This window comes from Mchenga conophoros, linkage group LG6 (genome assembly GCF_057382185.1).
Source record: "Mchenga conophoros isolate Kocher_MC1m ecotype Shallow Benthic linkage group LG6, M_conophoros_male_GT1.1, whole genome shotgun sequence".
NCBI classification, from domain to species: Eukaryota; Metazoa; Chordata; class Actinopteri; order Cichliformes; family Cichlidae; genus Mchenga; species Mchenga conophoros.
In genome coordinates, this window is record NC_140531.1 from 16,606,128 (window position 1) to 16,625,601 (window position 19,474).

At 40.2% G+C, this 19,474-nt stretch overlaps 2 protein-coding genes across 14 annotated transcripts in view; both read left to right on the forward strand.

The window, feature by feature from the left end:
• Positions 1-496: 496 nt before the first annotated feature.
• tapt1b (transmembrane anterior posterior transformation 1b) lies at positions 497-11,845 on the forward strand. The gene is made up of 14 exons (XM_085276476.1): positions 497-692; positions 2,944-3,074; positions 3,173-3,291; positions 4,765-4,927; positions 5,032-5,167; positions 5,590-5,687; positions 5,785-5,854; positions 6,028-6,108; positions 6,301-6,410; positions 8,344-8,403; positions 9,276-9,344; positions 9,434-9,510; positions 9,604-9,776; positions 9,856-11,845. Exons 1-14 carry the CDS (start codon positions 521-523, stop codon positions 10,107-10,109), a joined length of 1,713 nt encoding a protein of 570 aa, XP_085132602.1. The 5' UTR covers positions 497-520; the 3' UTR covers positions 10,110-11,845.
• Positions 11,846-12,910: 1,065 nt separating this feature from the next.
• prom1b (prominin 1 b) overlaps positions 12,911-19,474 on the forward strand; it is a 28,404-nt gene continuing 21,840 nt past the window's right edge. For 4 of the 13 annotated variants that reach the window (XR_014892703.1, XM_085276478.1, XM_085276480.1 and 1 more), the window contains exon 1: positions 12,913-13,564. Coding sequence is in view for 9 of the 13 variants with exons in the window: in XM_085276478.1 (XP_085132604.1) it covers positions 13,294-13,564 (271 nt within the window). In the remaining 4 variants the exon portion in view is untranslated. Of the gene's footprint in view, positions 13,565-19,474 lie in introns of all 13 variants that reach the window. The other 9 variants (XR_014892701.1, XR_014892704.1, XM_085276479.1 and 6 more) reach the window with 4 other exon arrangements.

Genomic DNA, 19,474 nt, shown 5'->3' on the forward strand with positions numbered 1-19,474 from the left:
GTAATGGTCCGCCAGAGTCCGCCTTCAAAGTAAAAGTTGTGTCTCTTGAGATGTGTTGGCTGCAGCGATATATAAGAAGAGCAGAACCACGCAAATCAGCAAATTCCTTAAATATTGAACACATTTGTGTGTGTGTTTCTGTTACTTTCACACAACTAATTGCCTAATTGCCTATAGGTGCAATTGGAAAAGGGTTATGATGATAGTGAATCTATTGCATACACGGTAATAAAAACTCAATCAGCTTTGTATGTTTTATTTTGTTCATTCACAGTCTTTCTCAGTTGAATAGGTTATAATGAAACGTAAGCTGATAGTTGTGTCATTTTATACAGTCTTTTTTAATGTTTTTAGCTTCGTGGGATTATAAACTGAGAAAGGGGAAAAATAAATAATGTGCGGCAAATAATCTCAGGGCTTTGGCGACATCTGCCGGTGAGTTGAACAACCTGCAGTGCGTGATGACGTCTGACCGTCAGTTTCCCAGGCAGCAGCGGCCTGAAACTTTCGTTTGGCGAAGATGGCGGAGGCGCTGTCGACAGGTCTGGGTGAAGAGAAGGAGAAGGAGGACAGCGAGAGGGAGAAGAAGGCTGCCACAGCGGGGAAGAATAAGGAGAAAGACGGAGTCACGGAGACGCTGGGATTTAACGATAAAAATGGCGCTAGCAGGGGAAAGAAGAGCAACCTGTCAGGTGAGAGCTAGCTTCGTTTCCACAGGCGCTGACTCCCAGTTTGACAGCGCTAGCTAGCAGCTGAGATAATTATTGTTTACGGCGGCTGTAGGGTGTTTTTTGTAGAGTTTCTCGAGAAGGCATGTAAAATATCAACTGAGCTTCTGCAGCTTATCGGGGCTTGCTCCGAGTTTGCACATGTTGTGGGGATGTAGCTGCAGGCAGCCTCAGCAGCTGTTTGTGAGAAACTGAGCTGGAGTAAAGTAACGAGCAGGTGGCACAATTGTGTGATATGCATCCAAATTAAACCTAGCAGGAGGATTTCTGACTGTTAGTAAGACAGCAGTACTGCATGTGATCATGCAGAAAGTCCAGGTCAGCCAGTTGGCTTCTCGTGCGGTTTGGTTCTCTGCACAGGCGCACTCGGATGAGTCGGTGGACACCGTGTGAGCCATAGGTGCACAGACACCCGTGTTGACTTGAAAGATTGCTCAACGTAATGCTTACGGCAATCATTTTTGACCCAGTTGCAAGAAGAAGAAAAAAAGGCCATGTGTTTTCAGATGATTGGCAACATAAGTTGTTGTGGTTTATTCTAGTAAGATTTGTTTATTAGAAAGCGTGTACATCCCTTCCATAAAGCTCAGCTGTTTCTAAATTTTATACACTTTTCTTTCTCTGTGAATTCAGAAGGTGCACTCGCGGTCTTCTTATGTATATACTCAATATTGCTATTTTTAATGCAACTGGATAAAGATTTTTTTGACCATTCTTGGTTGCTAAACACCTACATATTTTGAACTCTGCTCCTTTTGTTCAGAAAATAAACTTTATCTATAAAGCTCCCCCAGAGCTGGAAAAAAATACAGTACTGTTTGAGCCCTTTTCATATTTGCTTCACATCAAACACTTTTTAATATTGGTCTTAGTTCACGAGAGTAAGTACAACACGCATTTTAAATTATGATTTCATTCAGTAAGGGAAAAACACTATTCAAACCTACGTGTCCTTGTGTGAAAAAATAATTCCCCTCTAAACCTGATGGCTGCGTCACCCTTGATAACACTGCAAGAACTGCAGTCAGGCGTTTGCGATAGCTGGCAAGTGCTCCAAGTGCTCTTGAGCTTCAGGGCACTGACTGCCAGACATTCTCCTCCAGGATGTTTTGGTAAAGAGCAGAATTCATGTTTCCTTTTACCCCAGCAAGTCTTCCAGGTCCTGAAGGAGCAAAGTAACCCCAGACCATCACACTACCACCACCATGTTTTATCCAGTCTCTTCTTTTTTTATTGTTGAATCATGAACTCTGACTTTAATTGAGCCAAGTGAGGCTTGCAGTTCTTCAGATATTGTTCAGGTTCTTTTGTGACTTCATAGATGAGCCGTCGATCAGCTCTCGGAGTAATATTGGTTGGCTGCCCACTCCTGGGAAGGTTCACCACTGGTCCAAGTTTTCTCCATTTGTGGATAATGGCTCTCACCATGCCTCTGTGGAGTCCCAAAGCTTTAGAAATGGCTTTGTATCCCTTTCCAGACTGCTAGATGTCAAAGACTTTGTTTCTCAGCTCTTCTTGAGTTCACGCATATAAAATATCGTTACCATAGGTTAAATTGCACTGATTTAGAAGTCAGATTAAATACCTAAATAAAAGCACTGGATGTTAATGAATGCTAATGATAGTCCATTTTAATACTAATGAAGAGGACTTCTTTTTTATTATTGGATTTATCCAAATAAAGGGAACAAAATATGCTATGAGTACTTGAAAAACCAGATGACTCTGAACAGAATACTGAGTATGCATTGTCATTATATAATGTAAAAAAGGAGCCTAATATTTAAAAAAAAGAAAAGAAAAAAAGAACATAGTATAAGGTCTAAAGCCGCTTCAAACATGTAAGTGAAATAAAAAAAGTTGATATAAAACCAAGTGACCAGAACAGCTTTAACTTTCCAAACCTTAACACCTTTGGGATGAACTGGAGTTCCTACCAGGCCTGATCGAACCACGAGTGGCCAACCTCACTAATACTCTTGTGGCTAAATGGGAACAAATCCCTTCGTTCATGTTTCTAAGCTTCAGCAGAGGAGTTTAGACGGTTCCAGCAGCAGATTAGCTCGAGTAGTTTTGGTTTTAGTGTAGCCAGTTCTCATCTGATGGAATTTACCATTAAGTAAGGACTCCTCTATGTGTGCTGTGTTGATAGTGTTGTTTGTGATAGATTCAAAACACAGTAAAAATAATAATTTATTCCTGTCTGTATCTGTAGACCTGTCTCTGGTCAGATTCATAACTACTGAGCTCACCAGAGGTTACTTCCTAGAACACAACGAGGCCAAATACACCGAGCGCAGAGAGAGGGTCTACACATGCCTCCGCATCCCCAAAGAACTGGAGAAGGTGAACACACTGTACACCCCCACACTTAAAGAAAAAAAATGAAATGAAATAAACACAGTTGTAATAAATGTATTTCTCCCCTCTCTTCCTGTTTTCAGCTGATGACATTCGGCTTCTTCCTCTGTCTGGACGCCTTCCTCTATGTGTTTACGCTGTTGCCCCTCAGGGTGATTCTGGCCCTGTTGCGACTCTTCACAGTGCCATGTTGTGGTCTCAGGTAACGTATAAGCATAAGTATTAGAGTACATTTTATTATATATATAAGTATTAAAGTACATTTCCTTAACCCATCATTTGTTATTAACAGGGAATATTTTGATACATGTGCTTCTCATCAGTACAACTCCACCATCATTAAAAGTATATTTGCATAGATTGTGTTAGATGTCATTTATGTACGAGGTACAAATGTTGTGATTATCATGATTATCAGGTCCTGCGAAGTATAATGTTGGAGTAGAGCCTCAGCTCTTCATCAGTGATTTTTCTGTCTTCAAAATTGGTTAGTAAAACATAAGAAATCAGAGAATAATAGAGCAAAACAAAGTCGAAATGTCAGGCTCGACCTAGTCATTGCTGTCATGATGTTGTAAAAAAAAAAGCAAACTCTGGCTATTTACATTTACTGATTTGCAGCAATTTGAGCAAGATGAATAAAATAAAGAAAAAGTTGTTTACTTTATTTACAGTCTCACTAGTTTCTTGTTTACCTGTTGTCACTGTGAGTGCACCTGCTCTCACAGATGTGGAGTAATAATAGACTCTGAATCCTGCTGTGCAATAAAAGCGTCCCAACAAGCATTACATCAGTAAACTGAACATAATGGGAGTGAGAGCAAATGGGAGGGAGACGCCGACATGGAAACCATCATGTTCGTCGGGGATTTTCAATCATGTCACCTAACTTGACCACAGTTTGCAGTTTAATAATAAACTTCTATCAACATAAAAATTAAAGCTGTTGATATGGTAAAGTTGACATACCTATAAAATGCAAAACCTTTGCCCCTATATTCCCTCGGTTATGATTGCTTTTGCATTAGGAGCTGGTTCACTGATGCTGATGTGTGACAAAGTAAACAGAAAAATGCTGAACATATTGGCCCCATTCGTCTGCTCATTGTCACCGACACCCAGTCTGGCTTTCTGAGTCAGGATTGGGCTGATATACACTCCATGTATTAGGCAGGTGCATCCCTTATTAGTCCTTTGTTGATCAGTACTAATATTACACTGTTAATCAGTTTGATTACAGTCACTTAATTTTTTGTGTTGCGTTGTGAGCACCTTTTCCAAAATCTGCATATCTTGTGATATGTACAGCGTAGGCAACATGACCCATATTTAGAGCTTCCCTGCTTTCCTCAAATCCAGAATTCTTTTTAGAAACTGTAAAGAATCAAATTGTGGTTCATTGAGGGGAGAAAAAAAAAAAAAAAAAAAAATATATATATATATATATATATATAAAAATACAAATAAAACAGGTGCAAGGAATAAATATGTTCTGCAGTCCCACTTTAAAGGGGGCTCTGTCACCCTGGGCAAGGTCTTTGTCTGAGGCAGTGCAATGTTATTATTGACCTCCAGGGGGCAGCAGAGCTCTGAGGCAACAGCCAACTATGCTGTTCTGTTCTGGTGATTTTCTTGTGAACATTTTCCTTGTCTGTGACGTTTGTGTGTTATTTAGCGGCTCCCGCTTGCTTCAGCCAGCCCAGGTGTGCGACGTACTCAAAGGCTTTATTATGGTGCTGTGTTACTCAATGATGAGCTACGTGGATTACGCCATGATGTACCATCTCATCAGAGGACAGTCTGTCATCAAACTATACATCATCTACAACATGTTAGAGGTACACTGTGTAATCTTCCTCATTGGCCAGTTCAGTATCTAATGACACTGCACCACACATTGACTAGCTCTCCCCCGTCATCCTTCCCTTCCCTGTGTCGTCAGGTGGCGGACCGCCTATTCTCATCATTTGGCCAAGACATACTGGACGCTCTGTACTGGACCGCCACAGAACCCAAGGAGAAGAAGAGAGCGCATATTGGCGTGATTCCTCACTTCCTCATGGCTGTTCTCTACGTCTGTATCCTCAAAAACATCACTGATATTAAAACGGTTAAAAGTTAGTCAGTTTAAAGTTGATTTGCAACATTAATCAGTTTTATCGTTCAGCAAAATGTTTTCCTGAAGTGTATTTAAAACAAATGAAATTAAAAGCTTAAATTCAGATTTTGAAACTGATAGAAAAAGGCCACATTAGAGGCAAAAGGAAAGACCTGGAAGAATAAATGCCCCCAGTGATCCCAAACAAGCGTTATTCATCACTCTGCTATTTAATCTTCCCAGTCTTCAACTTTTTTCATAAACCAAACAGTCAATCAAAGTTGAAGTAATCAGCAGCAGCAAATCTAACAGCTGTACTTCAGACTAGTAGGGAACATAAAGTCATTGCGTCAGTATTATTACAGTGCAGAAAATGTGTGTTTTTCCTCAATATGTATCCAGTTCTTCATGCCATCCTCATCATGGTTCAGGCCACAACTCTCAATGTAGCTTTCAACTCCCACAACAAGTCCTTGCTCACCATTATGATGTCAAACAACGTGAGTTTTATGCACAGACATATTACCCCGTTTAAAACATGCGGCATCTCCAGTTCAGTCCTGATGTTTTTATGTTGGGTTTTTCTTTTTTCTGCAGTTTGTTGAGATCAAAGGGAGTGTATTTAAGAAGTTTGAAAAGAACAACCTTTTCCAGATGTCAAACAGTGGTAAGTGGTGGTAAAACAGCTGGCTACGTTCCACAAGAATCAAAATTTTTGAATACTTTGTGCCTCCTCCTCTCAGTATGATTATTTAATACAAGGTAAATATGTGGAATCGAGCTCAACTGCAGTGAGCACAAAGTAGGTTAATCCTGGATTGATTTGTTTGTTTCCCATAGACATAAAAGAGAGGTTCACCAACTACATCCTCCTGCTCATCGTCTGTCTGAGAAACATGGAGCAGTTTTCATGGAATGCCGGTAACCTAATACAAAGCTTTGCAAAGAGTACTGAAAGCTATACAGCTGCATACAGATGTGCTTTATCATAGTACCCCGATTAGGTTCATAATCGGGTCTTTTCACTCTTGCTAAGTAGCTCACTGTTTTCTTTTACTACTAATACTAGATTAAATAATTATACTGATTAGATTTCAATGTGTTTGTTGTCAGACCACTTGTGGGTGCTGTTTCCTGATGTAGTCATGGTGATAGCCTCAGAGGTTGCCGTGGATGTTGTCAAGCACGCCTTTATCACCAAATTCAATGACATCAGTGCTGATGTAAGTCCTTTCTCTGTACGTTTGACGGTTTATTAACTTGGTTAAAGTGCAGTTGAGTGTTTGGCAACTAGAGGAGAAACACATTAACTATTCTATCATGTTCACCCAACAGCAATTCAGTACAATGAGAAACACAGTTTAAATCAGATAAAATAAATCTGTTAGTTAGAATGAACATCTGACAGTCTTAGCAAGCTCCGATGTGGAAAAACTTGGAATAAATCACCATAAAATGGGAAATAAGCTTAAAAGATTATTAATACAATTAAAATTGTGGACAGTTGTCTATCAGCTTCAACACAGTTCAGATATTTGTGTGGAAAAGATTAGTGGGGAGTGTCACTATTCTAGGTATAAAAAACATTTTAATGGGATATTTTCTCATTTATGTCTTAGATCTATTACTTTCTACATTTGGATGTGCTTTTGCGCATATAAGCACATCTAAATATTGGTATAGTGTCACCATGTATCAGCTGAACTTAGAAATGGGCTGCAGTTTTATTTATATATTCTTGGCATCATTAAACATCTGCTGCAGTGTACAGAGAAAAACCAGTGCACTATGATAATTAAGTTTTAGAGCTTCTTTTTCCTCAGTTATGGGCATTTCTCTTCAAAGGACGTCAGGGATCTTTTGGAAAACGTGTCATACCTGTGAGGTTAGATTTAGTATATGGGGAGTACAGACACAGCCTCGCAGATGGCCAGTTTAACCTGACACAAGGTTTCTCCAGGCAGTAACTGGGGATATGAAGGGGTTGGACCTGTGACACCATGGTCAGTACAACCTGTATATTACTTAACATCAGAGAGAATCTGTGCTTTGACAATAGTTGCATCAGAAAAGAAAGCCAACTAAGCGGTCAACAAAACAAATTTGAGAGTAATGTGCAGAATTTCAGTTGTATATGCAGGAAAAATGCTTACAGTGAGTAATGTAATGATGCCACACTAACAGGCTAACACGCATAGCAGCAACTAAGTTTGATCTGCTCTATTTTAGATTTGATATATGGTCCTATGGCAAGAGCTTAGTTTAATGCACACTGATCCAAGTGAAAATGCTTCCACTGTTTTCAATTGAAGAAACAAACTTCACCATTCAAACAGTGTAACCCATTTTACAATGTTGTGATCTCACAGCAAAACTAACAGCAGTGATAGAAATTACTTTAAGGAACTGAAATGATGGTGCATATTTTTCTGTCATGTTTAGGGTTATATACATGTTAAATCTAGTTTTGTGTTTCAAAACATAATAGGTAAAATATTTAGTATTTACCATATGGACCTCAAATTAAGATGATCTAGAACAATAACAGGATTAGAGTTCTGGTCACTTGACCCATATAAAATATGTTATATTGTAGTATTTCATGATTTACAAATCTGTGTATTTTCACTTTGTTGGTCTCTTTAGCACTATTGTTATACTGTTAGAGAATCATCCACCTGCAAGAGAAACCGTCAGCAGGCCCATTTTTTCCTTATCAGTTTCTCACTTCCTTCCCTCATGAGTCGCCTTTCTCTTTGATTTTCCTCCAACGAGTTGTAACTATGCTTATGTAACAGAAAGCAGCCCCACAGGAAGGGATTAACCCCTTTATCCCCAAACTGTCAAACCTAATCACACAAACCTCACTCACATTGTAAGTGTTCAAGTACCTGTGAGTCCATACTAATCCACGTTTAATCCGCACACACACATTTTTGCTTCTTTTCGGCTTCATGAATTTACCTTTACTGTGCTTTCACGTCGCATTCATGCACCACAGTAAAGAACAAGCAGGTAAACCAATTATGAGACTTGCAGTAAACAAGTTAACATTTGTTACGTCACCACGACAAGGCAGGCGCTCTACTCAGTAGCTTATTTGTTTTATATTTTGATGTTTCTCTTGTATCGGTTGACACGTTGCCTCTGTCTCAGGTATACGGGGAATACAGAGCCAGCCTCGCCTTTGACCTAGTCAGCAGTCGGCAGAAAAATGTGAGTGAAGCGGCTCAAATCACAGTAATTTAGGAAAATACAAATAAAAGGACAAGGTGCTGTTTGTGTTTTCTCTAATGAAAGACAACATTTTCTTCTGTATGACACTACATATCATCTTATTTCCTCTTTTTTTATTATATATACTAGTCCAAAAACAAAAGGCAGGTTAGCGTTTTGAATAGATTTCATAAACCCTCACTATAATACAAGGTATGGCCTGGACTGCATATTCAGTGCCTGAGTAAGTTGAGGGATGTCTCTCCATTCCTGAGTGCAGGCTGCAGCTGTGCACTGCTTACTTGTTGCGGCTGCCTCTCATGAATTTCAACACAGCATGTCCCCGGCATGCTCAGTAGGAGACCTTTTGGGACTAAATCCTGACTGGCGCCAGGACATGCTCCTGATCTACTGGCCACTGTGTGCCGGTAACAGCTGTAGGGTGGGTTGCTGCCGCAAGAATGGCACCGGTGCAGGTTGGGGCGCCTCATCTTGGTACCTCTGTCCGGTCACATTTCCACCACACTCAGAAGAGCTCAGACATGCGTGCCAGCATCCACCATTGCCAGTAGCCCTGCCTCATACACCTTGATTCAGTTGCAGCATGATACACTGATGACGGTGTTGTGCATATGTCCTTTTCTGTTATTGCTATTCACCCCTGATCATAACATCTGATAATTATTGATTCTGATCCATCAGTCGGTGAGTAACGTTTAAACAGTGAATGAGGAACGTGTTGAAAGCACATCCAGCAGTTTTTCCTGATTTTTAGCTTATGATTTCATTAAAAGAATGGACTGAGTTATCCATGAGTAAAACTGTGCTGCTTGTTGATGTTTTACATAACAATGTGTTAACTGTGTCTCCAGGCGTACACAGACTACAGTGACTCAGTATCCAGGAGAATGGGCTTCATCCCGCTTCCTTTAGCGCTGCTGGTCAGTCGTTCTTTCACAGGATGGCTTTTGATATTGAGATGTTTGCTCCCACGTTTGCTTGCTTATAAATGTGACGATGTTTTTTTCAGCTGATCAGAGTGGTGACCAGCTCAGTGAAGATCCAGGGGTCGCTCTCGTTTATGTGTGTGCTGCTGTTTTACTTGGGGTAATTGGCCAACATGTCTTCATCATTTTTGATTATTTTCTTGACACTGTTTGTTTTCATGTTCACGTGACTTTTGCCTGTCTGTGTGAGCAGGATGATCACTCTGAAGGTTCTCAACAGTATCGTTCTCCTGGGAACTTCCTGTGTGTTTGTCAAAGAGGCCAATATGGAGGAAAAGCTCTTTAACCCTCCGCCTTCTGTCGCCTCCAGCCGTGCAAACTCTAGAGCTCACCGGACAAAACATGTTCACGTTTCACCGCAGCAAGGTAGCTCAGTCACTCTGTCTCACTGTCTCTTTTCCTGAGTTTAACTGCTGCTAAAAACTCTTAACTTGCTTTATAACAGAATCCACAGCTGACAAAGGAGAAACCTCTCTGCCGTCAGACATCTGTCAGCCCACCAACACAGCAGAAAACGCTGCCCCCTCCTTCCCGAAGAGTGACTCAGACACATTCCTGACGACTCCTGACGAGGAGGACGATGACAAAATCATCAACGCTGACACGGGACTGGAAGGAGGCGGACTTGCACACCGACCACCAAAGAAAGACCTGCTGGAGATAGATCGCTTCACCATCTGTGGCAACCGAATAGACTGAAGGACCAGTGTAGCAATCCTGGCAACACTACAGGGATCAGACATGGGTCATGGAGCATGCTCAGACCGTACTTACTTTTGTGCACCTGACCCCTCAAGTATTTATTTATTTATTGACTGACAAAACCAGCAAAGGCATAAAGCTGTTACTACAAGCATCCGAGGTGGCATCAGACGTTTCCAGCTGGTCCTGCGTGTGTCTGATGAGCCAAGCGGGCTCTGGCACTGGGTCAGAGGCCTGGCGGTGACACACTCGCTGATGAAGACAGCATGTAAAACACGGGAGGAGCAGACTACAGAGAGAAATCTGCGTATGTCAAATCACGTGTGTTCAGAAGCACAATCAGTAAGAAGCTGTTTTTAGAAAGAACAAAAGTTTTTACTAGTTTTTTTTAATTATTCCAAAAAAAAAAGGCTGATGATATTTGAAATGACGTTTTTATGACAGGTTTCAAATCTTTTTTCTAAATTGAATCACAATCACATGGAAGGATTCAAATCATGAAGTTATTCTGCAGACAGAAGCTCTAACACACACACACAGAGGTTGATCTGAGGTGATGAGGTGAGTTGCAGTCCCAGCAGGTTAAATATGGCAGCAGTGACACTAAGAATGGCTTTGCTTGGCTGCATCAGCTTCAGTTGTAATGTTTGGTTTGGTAACTTAAGAGATATAAAAAGTTGGAAGGCTTAATGTCATTTGTGTTGGTATTACCTTAAAGCACTGAGATGATGGTGCAGATTTGTATTTATTTTGAGATGGCCTACCAGGCCTGACAGGTGTGACTTATTTATGTGCTTAATTTGTACCTTTTTCATTGAAGCATGTGGCCTACAGATAATAGTGGCGACACATCACAGCCATATAACATTTTCTTCTGTTTGCTTTTTGATGTTGGAAACTGATCTGACATGTTTTCTCATTCCTCGCTATCTGAGTGAGAGTGGATGTGAAAATCACATGAAATGCTTCATTGTATGCTGATTTCTTCATAATCCAGGCCAAAACTAGCTTGTCAATGAACAAAGTGCAGGTTTTCTGTGTTGAAGCTAGTTTATATCTTTTTATGCAAAACGATGGATTAAGATTTTTCTGGGGAGGGAAGTAAAGAGTTATTACAAGGATGGGTTCTGGCTGCGTGGAAAGAGAATTGCAACTTGGACTTGCTACATCTTTGACTCAAAGGTCTGAGCAGGAGGAACGCAGGACTAAAAACTGATCAGGCACAGTTCGGTCCTTAATTTGCTGGACAGTGACACAGTTTTTGTAGTTTGAGTGGATTTAAATCAAACAGTGAAGATGTGACTGAAGTGCAGACTTCAAACCTCAGTTCAAGGGGATTTACAAAAATGATCCATTAACTGTTTGGGAATTAGAGACATTTTTATGCAATACTTATACAAATTATAGACCCAACCGTTGAACAAGATTTTTTATCTTAACTGAGACCAGTGAGGGTCCATGAGGGGCACAGCCAGGGGCCAAGTCCAGTCTCACTACAGGATCATGGTCCGTACAGTGGAAAAAAATAGCTGTATACTGCTGGAAGGAGGAGTGTGAATGCAGCATTAGTGTGTGTGTGTGTCATATGTGAGGTATTTTTCAGCATGTGGATGGATCTCTACCTAAAAACGGACAGTGTATGAGTTTTTTTTTTTTCTCTTCCATGTACAGCTCATTCGTGTAATGTATCTCCTTACGTGGTAGAAGGAGAATAAAACAAGACTGTTTTGTAAGTTTCTGGTGTGATTTTGTGTGTGCGCGCATGCTTTTCAGTGAAAGGAGTCGATGCCCTCCCTGTTAACCAGGCAAACACTGCAGCCCACTGTTCCCCTTGAATGGACATTTAGAGGGGGTGTATGTCATCACACACAGGGGTAGGGTGGGGGCTTTTTGCCAAAGGTCCAGCTCACATAAATGGTCTGGCTACACGACATCCCTGATTGTGTCGACATATTTCAGGTTTTTCCACATTTAACCCATCCGGTGCCACATAAAAGCTGCATGTGAGATGAGAGAGGACGAAAGAGAGCACTTACTCATGAAGCCATCAAAGCGGTTTTTAAAGGCTTAACCAGACTATACTGTTTCCGTTAAACTCAATGCTTTGTTTCCACACTTTCTTGCCAAGTCAAACCTTGCATCTTTTGCCAGATGTTCCCGTTGCTGAACTATCTAACAGACAACTGCTAAGTGTCCAGACTCACTTTTACTCACAGAGGCCCAAGGTGTAGCCAAGTCAAACAGTATTTAAAACAAGATTATTCTGAACTTCTGAATCATGCAAAGCTACTTTAGCAGGCTCAGACTAAATGTATCAAGCTTGAAACACGTTCATACACAAAAATATCTCCCCATGAACCAAACCCTTCAAAATGATGATTGTTGGATCAACTGCAGGGTCAAAAAGCTCAAAATTTATACCAGTTGCGTTATTGGCTCAGATGTTGGAAGCAGAATTTTAATTCCTGAGAGAAAAAGAACACAAACCAAAGCCAAATAGTAAGACATTAGTATGAATAGCAGAGGCAAGATTTATGATTTTTTTTAAAAACATTTTTGGTTTTTATTCACTCATTTTGTTAATTTTAGTTAACAAAAATCTCCACACCTCGTTATATTTTACTGTATTGACTCTGTCCTGGACAAACAAACAGCCTGCTTAAATCCACCTTTTGGTTTCCTGTTGTGAAGTCAGCGGGCGTGCTCAGCTGACCCTCTCTGAACCTCTGCTTGAACAGTACACCTGGGGATGAGAGAGAGAGAGAGAGAGGGTGACAGGTGGCTGGTCAGAGCGGTGTCGCGCGCCACAGATGCTCCCGACCAGCTTTCAAACGCGCGCGAGCGTGCTCGAGCCTTTTACGTGCACGCGAGATTAGGCTGCTCGCAGGACGAAGCCGGTGAGAATGTGTGAGCGCTCGTCTTCGGCCGCCGGAGCCCCGGGAAGATGTCGGTGATGACTCCGTACCGGGAAACCCGTAGCTAACGGCTGCTACTCCTGCGACCATTGGATGTTGTTTTTAAAACTTTTCCTTAGGACGGTTGTTTTTGCGGTGTGGGGATAAAAAAACACCACCCGGAGGGACAGGTGTCACCCCCCTTCTCCCTCCAGTTTTGTGTTTCCTTTCCCCCTCATACTTTTTTTTTTTTTTTTTTTGGAAACCGAGTAGGACCTTGGGGAGCCATGCTGTGGACACGCTGGCTCGTGCTGCTGCTCTGCTGGGGGGCCACAGGCAGCGAAGAGCAGGCGGATGAGAGGGGCGCGGTACCGGCTGAGGTCCGGTCGGACTCCCGCAGAGAGCGCTCACCTCCGCCGGTGGAGCCGCTGGATTTTGGGTTTGTACCCGCGGCGGTTTACGACACCCACGCTTATTACGAGCCAGGGAGCATGGGGATCCTCTTCCATATGGTCCACGCGTTTCTCTACATCATTCAGCCGAACCCCTTTCCCAAAGGTGAGATTACCGACACCTCCCCACCCGTGTTTCCTATTCCCAGGACGTTGTCTTTACGGTGCACCACCGTGGCCTAGTTCAACTTCAACGTTAGTGCGGCTCGAACAGGTGCGACCAATCACATTTAATTAGGCTACCTGAGGAGAAAGTTCAGCAAGTATTTTTAGCACCCGGTTTATAATCTGTTATTTACAGCAGCAGAACTCGTTATGACCACAAACTTGACTCAACCTTACTTGTCATCCAGATGCTGCTGTACAGATGCTCAGTATACATATGTTTATGCATATCTGTCTATATATGAAATACAAGTGCACAGTCCATTTATGTAAGAAGTGCATTACTTGTCAGTGTAATCACAGTCACAATCACAGGACATGAGACAGAGAGATACTTTATTGTGTGCAATAAGTGTGCAATTGTGGTGGAAAAGTGTACAATTGAGAATGTGTGTATGCAGGGTTTCTCTTGGCTGAAAGCAGGCTTTCAGGGATGAAACTCTATTAGTCTGCATATGAATAAGCTAATTCGTTTGCATAACCTTACTTAATAGATGTCTATGGATTTTTCTCGTATTTTTATCCATTTGAAAATCAAAAAAAATGTTTTCTGATTGGGTAAATTCAACCACATTTAAAAAAAACTAATTATAAATAGATACAGCTATATTAAACATATTTTTACATGAAAGAAAAATATTGATATGCATTTCAATATTAAAGCAAGTAAGTAAAAAAGAAAAAAAGTGGACCATTGTTTTTCCATTTAAAGGTCTGGGTCCACACAAGCTATAATTAATGTGAGAATCTAAAAATATATATATCCTGATTAAACAAAGACATTTATTTTTAGACTTTGATTCTCCTCACTGCCCACGTTGATGCCATGATTTGTTTTAAGGCATTGAACGTCAGGCAGCTCACAAATCACTCACTTGGCTTAGAGGTCGGGGACCTGACTGGACTGTTGTACGTCATAAACCAAATGGCAAAGTCCAAATAAACAGTAATAACCTCAACAAGGCTGCTGTGGCGCGAGTTATTTGTGCTGTGCTGCTGTGTCTGTAACCCTAAACCCAGAGGTAAACCTGTGCCATGTCATCGTTATCTAATTTTAACACTGCTGCCCCCCCCCCCCCCCCCCCAAAAAAAAAAAAAATTAAAATCCCTCAAACTCAAAGAGCACAAAGGGGGTGGTATGCTGTGATGATATGCGATTGTTGAGCAGCTTAAAGGGATCCGTAGCTGTCATGAATGATCTCCTGCAAGCCCATGCTCCAGGTGATTCATAGGTGATCACAGGATCAATAAAAACAATGTATGTTGCTCTGTTGTCTTTGTGATGAAGGCCAGTAAGTAATCCAGTGATCACATCCCATCAAAAACAGTTTGTTTATGTGTTGTATGTGCAACTATGGGTGGTCACGTTGGTTGATGACACACAGCAATTGGATTGAAGGTTTTAAGTTGCTGCCATTTCGGTGTCCAGGGTTAGGGCCGCTGGCTGGCTAATCAATTAGCAGATCTGCGATTAAGGGAAGCTTTCCCAGTCACCTGCATCACAGCATAATACCTTAATCCGCTGCACCATATGCTGCTATTCCATTCCAGTATGACTCACTATCACACACACAGGTAGCCCACATTAAATCAGAAGAAGGTGCCATATATATGTTTTGTTCATTTGCTTCTAAAGCTTCCAATTTCAAGCTTACAGTAGGGGAAAAATTATTGAACACGTAAATATATTTCTAAAGGAAATTCTCACAAGATGTCTGTAACAACCCATCCAGCCCACACATGCAATGAAATCAAACCATAGATGTACATAAATTATGTGTAATAATGAGAAATGACAGAGAAAAGGACATGGAAAGTCATGACACCAGCTGAAATTTGTCAGTACTTACATAAATGATATTGATTGGCCACCTGGTTCAATCCTATCTGAAGTGCCATAAAAAGCTGTCTCATTACTAAGGTATCATACAAGAAATATGTCATTATGGGTAAAACTAATGAGCTCTCTCCGTGAGCACTGTTGGGGCCGTAATCAGGAAGTGAAAAGAACATAATTTCACTATGAAATTGCCATGACCAGCTACTCCCTGCAAGATTTGGGACAGAAGAGTGAAAACAAATATCAGAAGAGTTGTCTATGAGCCAAGGACCACTTGTGGAGAGCTACAAAAAGACCTGGAATCAGCAGTAGGGCTGCTCGATTATGGCAAAAATGATAATCACGATTATTTTCACTGAAATTGAGATCACGATTATTTGACGATATTTATTTAACCCTTTAAGACCTACTATAGAACCAAGTCCACCAGAGCTTATATTATTTTTATTTATTTTTTTTTACATGCTGTAGTGCCATTTGTGGGAGCATTTCAAGTTGCTATACATCAATACAACTGTTATAGCCCATATTTTAATAATATGTATGCATTAAGTGCATAGTAATTACATAAAATTCAAAAAAGTGCAATAAACTACAAAAAAATTTGAAAATCGCTTTTGTTTTGTTTACATATATTTCTACTTGGAGAAGTTTAAGAGGTTTATCCCTCAAAACTTTAAATACAATAAAGTTGCAAAAAATAGTTTCCCACCACAGGAAATTTATTTTGAGTGTCTTCATAGTTTTATTTTGGAGATACAGCAATTTTTATATACTGCAGGAAAAACAAAAAACAATCCTATGATGCAAATTTGCAAAGAAAACAGCATGTGCATCATTTCACTGTGGGAAGTGTTACGAACAGCTGATAGGAACGGCGAAGCGTGTTTCTGGAATATTATGTTTTTGTTGCTGCAAGCGCTTTTTATGCAATTTTTGCAAAGCTATATGTGGAACGAAACCGTGACCGAGGACAAGCTGATGGCATCAGATGTAAGTACAACTCCTCCGGTTTCATGTGCAAAACAAATTATTGCGCTAGCTTACACGGTTCAGATTCTACAGGGATTTAACAATAGTTACGCAAAACGGAGCGTGCTGCTCTGACCGGCTTTAAAGGGTTAACAATGACTTTAAAAAAATAATACAAAATAGTGTGCAACACCACTGAAGTTTTTTTTTTTTAACTCTTTTCAACCAACGGCAGTCACTCTCCAAATAACTTCTGCTTAGCTTTCCGAGCTTCCCTCGGGTCCTCTTAATCAGCGGTCTCCACCCTTTTTTGCGCCACGGACCGGTTTATGCCCGACAATATTTTCAAGGTGTCGCGGATAAATGAGGGAGGGGCTAATAATCGGCTCGGTCATTTTTAATGATCGTTGAAAGCCCAGATCGTAATCGTGATTAAAATTCGATTAATTGAGCAGCCCTAATCAGCAGGTACAATTGTTTCAAGGAAAGCAATAAGTAATGCACTTGACTGTATGCACACTCACCTTGCAATACTCCATTCGCAAAGAAAAGGCATGCTGAAGCATGTATGCAGAACAACATTTAGACAAGCCTGTAAAATACTGGGAGAATATAGTCTGGTCAGATTAGACTACGATTGATATCACTGGAGGCCATAATACACAATGTTCAGAGGTCAAAAGGCAGTGCATATCACCCCAGAAACACCATACCAACAGTGATGTTTGGAGGTGGGAGTATCACAGTGTATGGCCGTTTTCCAGCCTATGGCACTAGCACACTTCGTCTAATTGAAAGAAGGATGAATGGAAAAATGTGATGAGACATTCTTGATAAAAATCTTCTTCCGTCTACCAGGAAATGACATTTCAGGACATTTGAAAGACATTTCAGGAAGCAATGATCACAAACACAGCCATGAAACTCTCAGCTGGTTTCAGAGGAAGAAAACAAAGCTACTAGAATGACCCAGCCAATCTACAGAAACAAATAAAACTCAGAGTTCATAGAATGGGTCCACGAAACCTCCAGGATTTGAGGACTGGCTGTAGGGAAGAACTGGCTAGAATCACACCCGAGCAGTGCATGCGGCTAGTTTCTCCATACATCGTGAAGCTGTGATCACCAACAAAAGGTTTAGTACGAAGTATTAAATACATTTCATTAAACACTTTTTCCTGTGTCGTTTCTCATTATTACATGTCACTTAATTTATAGACATCTATAGCTTGATTTCCTTGCATGTGTGGATTGGATGGGTTGTTACCGACATTAAGTGATCATTTCATGTCAATATCACCTTTAGAAATACATTTACTTAGAAATTTACCGATGTGTTCAATAATTTTACCCACTGTAAATGCTTTACACATCCTGATCCTCTGAGGTAGTGACCAGTGCATGTGTTTGTTTCAGGTGGTTGCAAAGCTGCCACAATCCCTAAATCAAGAGAAGGTTCAATAAAATACATATTTTTAAGCCTCCACGAAATATTTTCTCATAAGAAACGATAATTAACGAATATTCCTTTATCCTTAAAAAAAAATATTAACTAATGTCATGATATGCAGATAACCTTGATATTTAAACCTAAAAATGTGAAAAAATTATAATATGGTTATATTAATTGTAATATTATAAATAAATAATCCAGTAGTGTTGCTTGAATTCCAGAATCCCTTCCATCTTCCTTCACTGAAATTTGAATGATATTAGTTTTTACAAATCAAAAGAGAGACAAAACATAAAAGAACTTTAAGATACATTGATTTTTCTTTTTTTTTTTACATTTCTATGGACTTGAGAGATACTGATAGCTTTACTCCCATGTGGGTTAGTTGAGGGTAGTCTAATTTTTGGTATTAGCGATCCCTACATTCAGATAAATTGCTTTTAACATAAGTTATGAACCAGGCTAATTTCATTAGCCTTTTGTATAATTTTTTTTCATGTACTAATAGAAGGAAGTAATAAAAATAATGTGCCGAGAGGCTGAAAAAGTTTGTCTTAAACAAAATAAAGTCCTAATAAACATAAAAATTTATGTTCATCTGAGAAACGTGTTTTTCACATACTTGGATGTGTCATGACGTTACAGTTGAAGTAATACAGTTGTGTAGTGTTTTGTGGTCTTTCCACATGCAAACACCTTTTATGTTTGCACAGCTACAGTTAAAGACTGTAGCACATCTGCTGTGTGGTCAAAAGAAACACCACATGTGATCTGAGTTTAAAGCTATTTGAAAAAATGAATTATTAGTAGTAGTATCTGTAAAGCTTATACATTTAATTTTTTAAAATAAAATACTGGCAAGTATTTCCCTGTATTTTTCCAAAGTGAGAATTGCCAGGAAAGCAAGGGGTGGGAATCAGTCTGGTTATGAATGCATCTTGATACAGCAATGGGACTGAAAAATCTGAATTCAAAGAGTAAGAGGTGTGGTAAACATTGTATAACTAACTGTATAACAACTAAAAAGAAAAAAAAAACTCTTAAAATGCCAAAAGTATTTTTCAACTGTGTGGGGTAATCAGTCTGTTCACTGAGTGAGACAGCTGAATTAATTTGATTTATTGGCAATCTGATTCACTGATTCACTTCCTCCTGCTGCCTGCTTGTTCTTCGCCTCCGTTCAGAGCAGTTGACAACTTTTTGAGTAAGTTTACATTGTTCCATGGAGTCCTGCACTAAACTCTATGTGTCCATGTTTTCTGTTGTGCTGCAGTGCATGCTTATGTGCTCAGCTTAGATGCGGTCATCGTTAGTTGTTGCAGAGGTGGCAGGTTTGTGTTCGGCTGCAGTGTTAAAGATGAGATTTGTCAGGTCTGTCAGAACATTGAAAATTAATCAGTAAAGAGTTAATCAGTGTAATGTGGCACAGTTATCAGACTGTGTCCAAATCCCCATAAATCCCCTCACTTTGTAAATTTCATTTATTTTTGGCGATTCCAGCAGAACTGTTTGCATATGAGTGTTAGCAGAGAATAAAACATGTGTGCTTAGGTTCAGCAGGGTATCAGCATTTCCTGACACTGGGT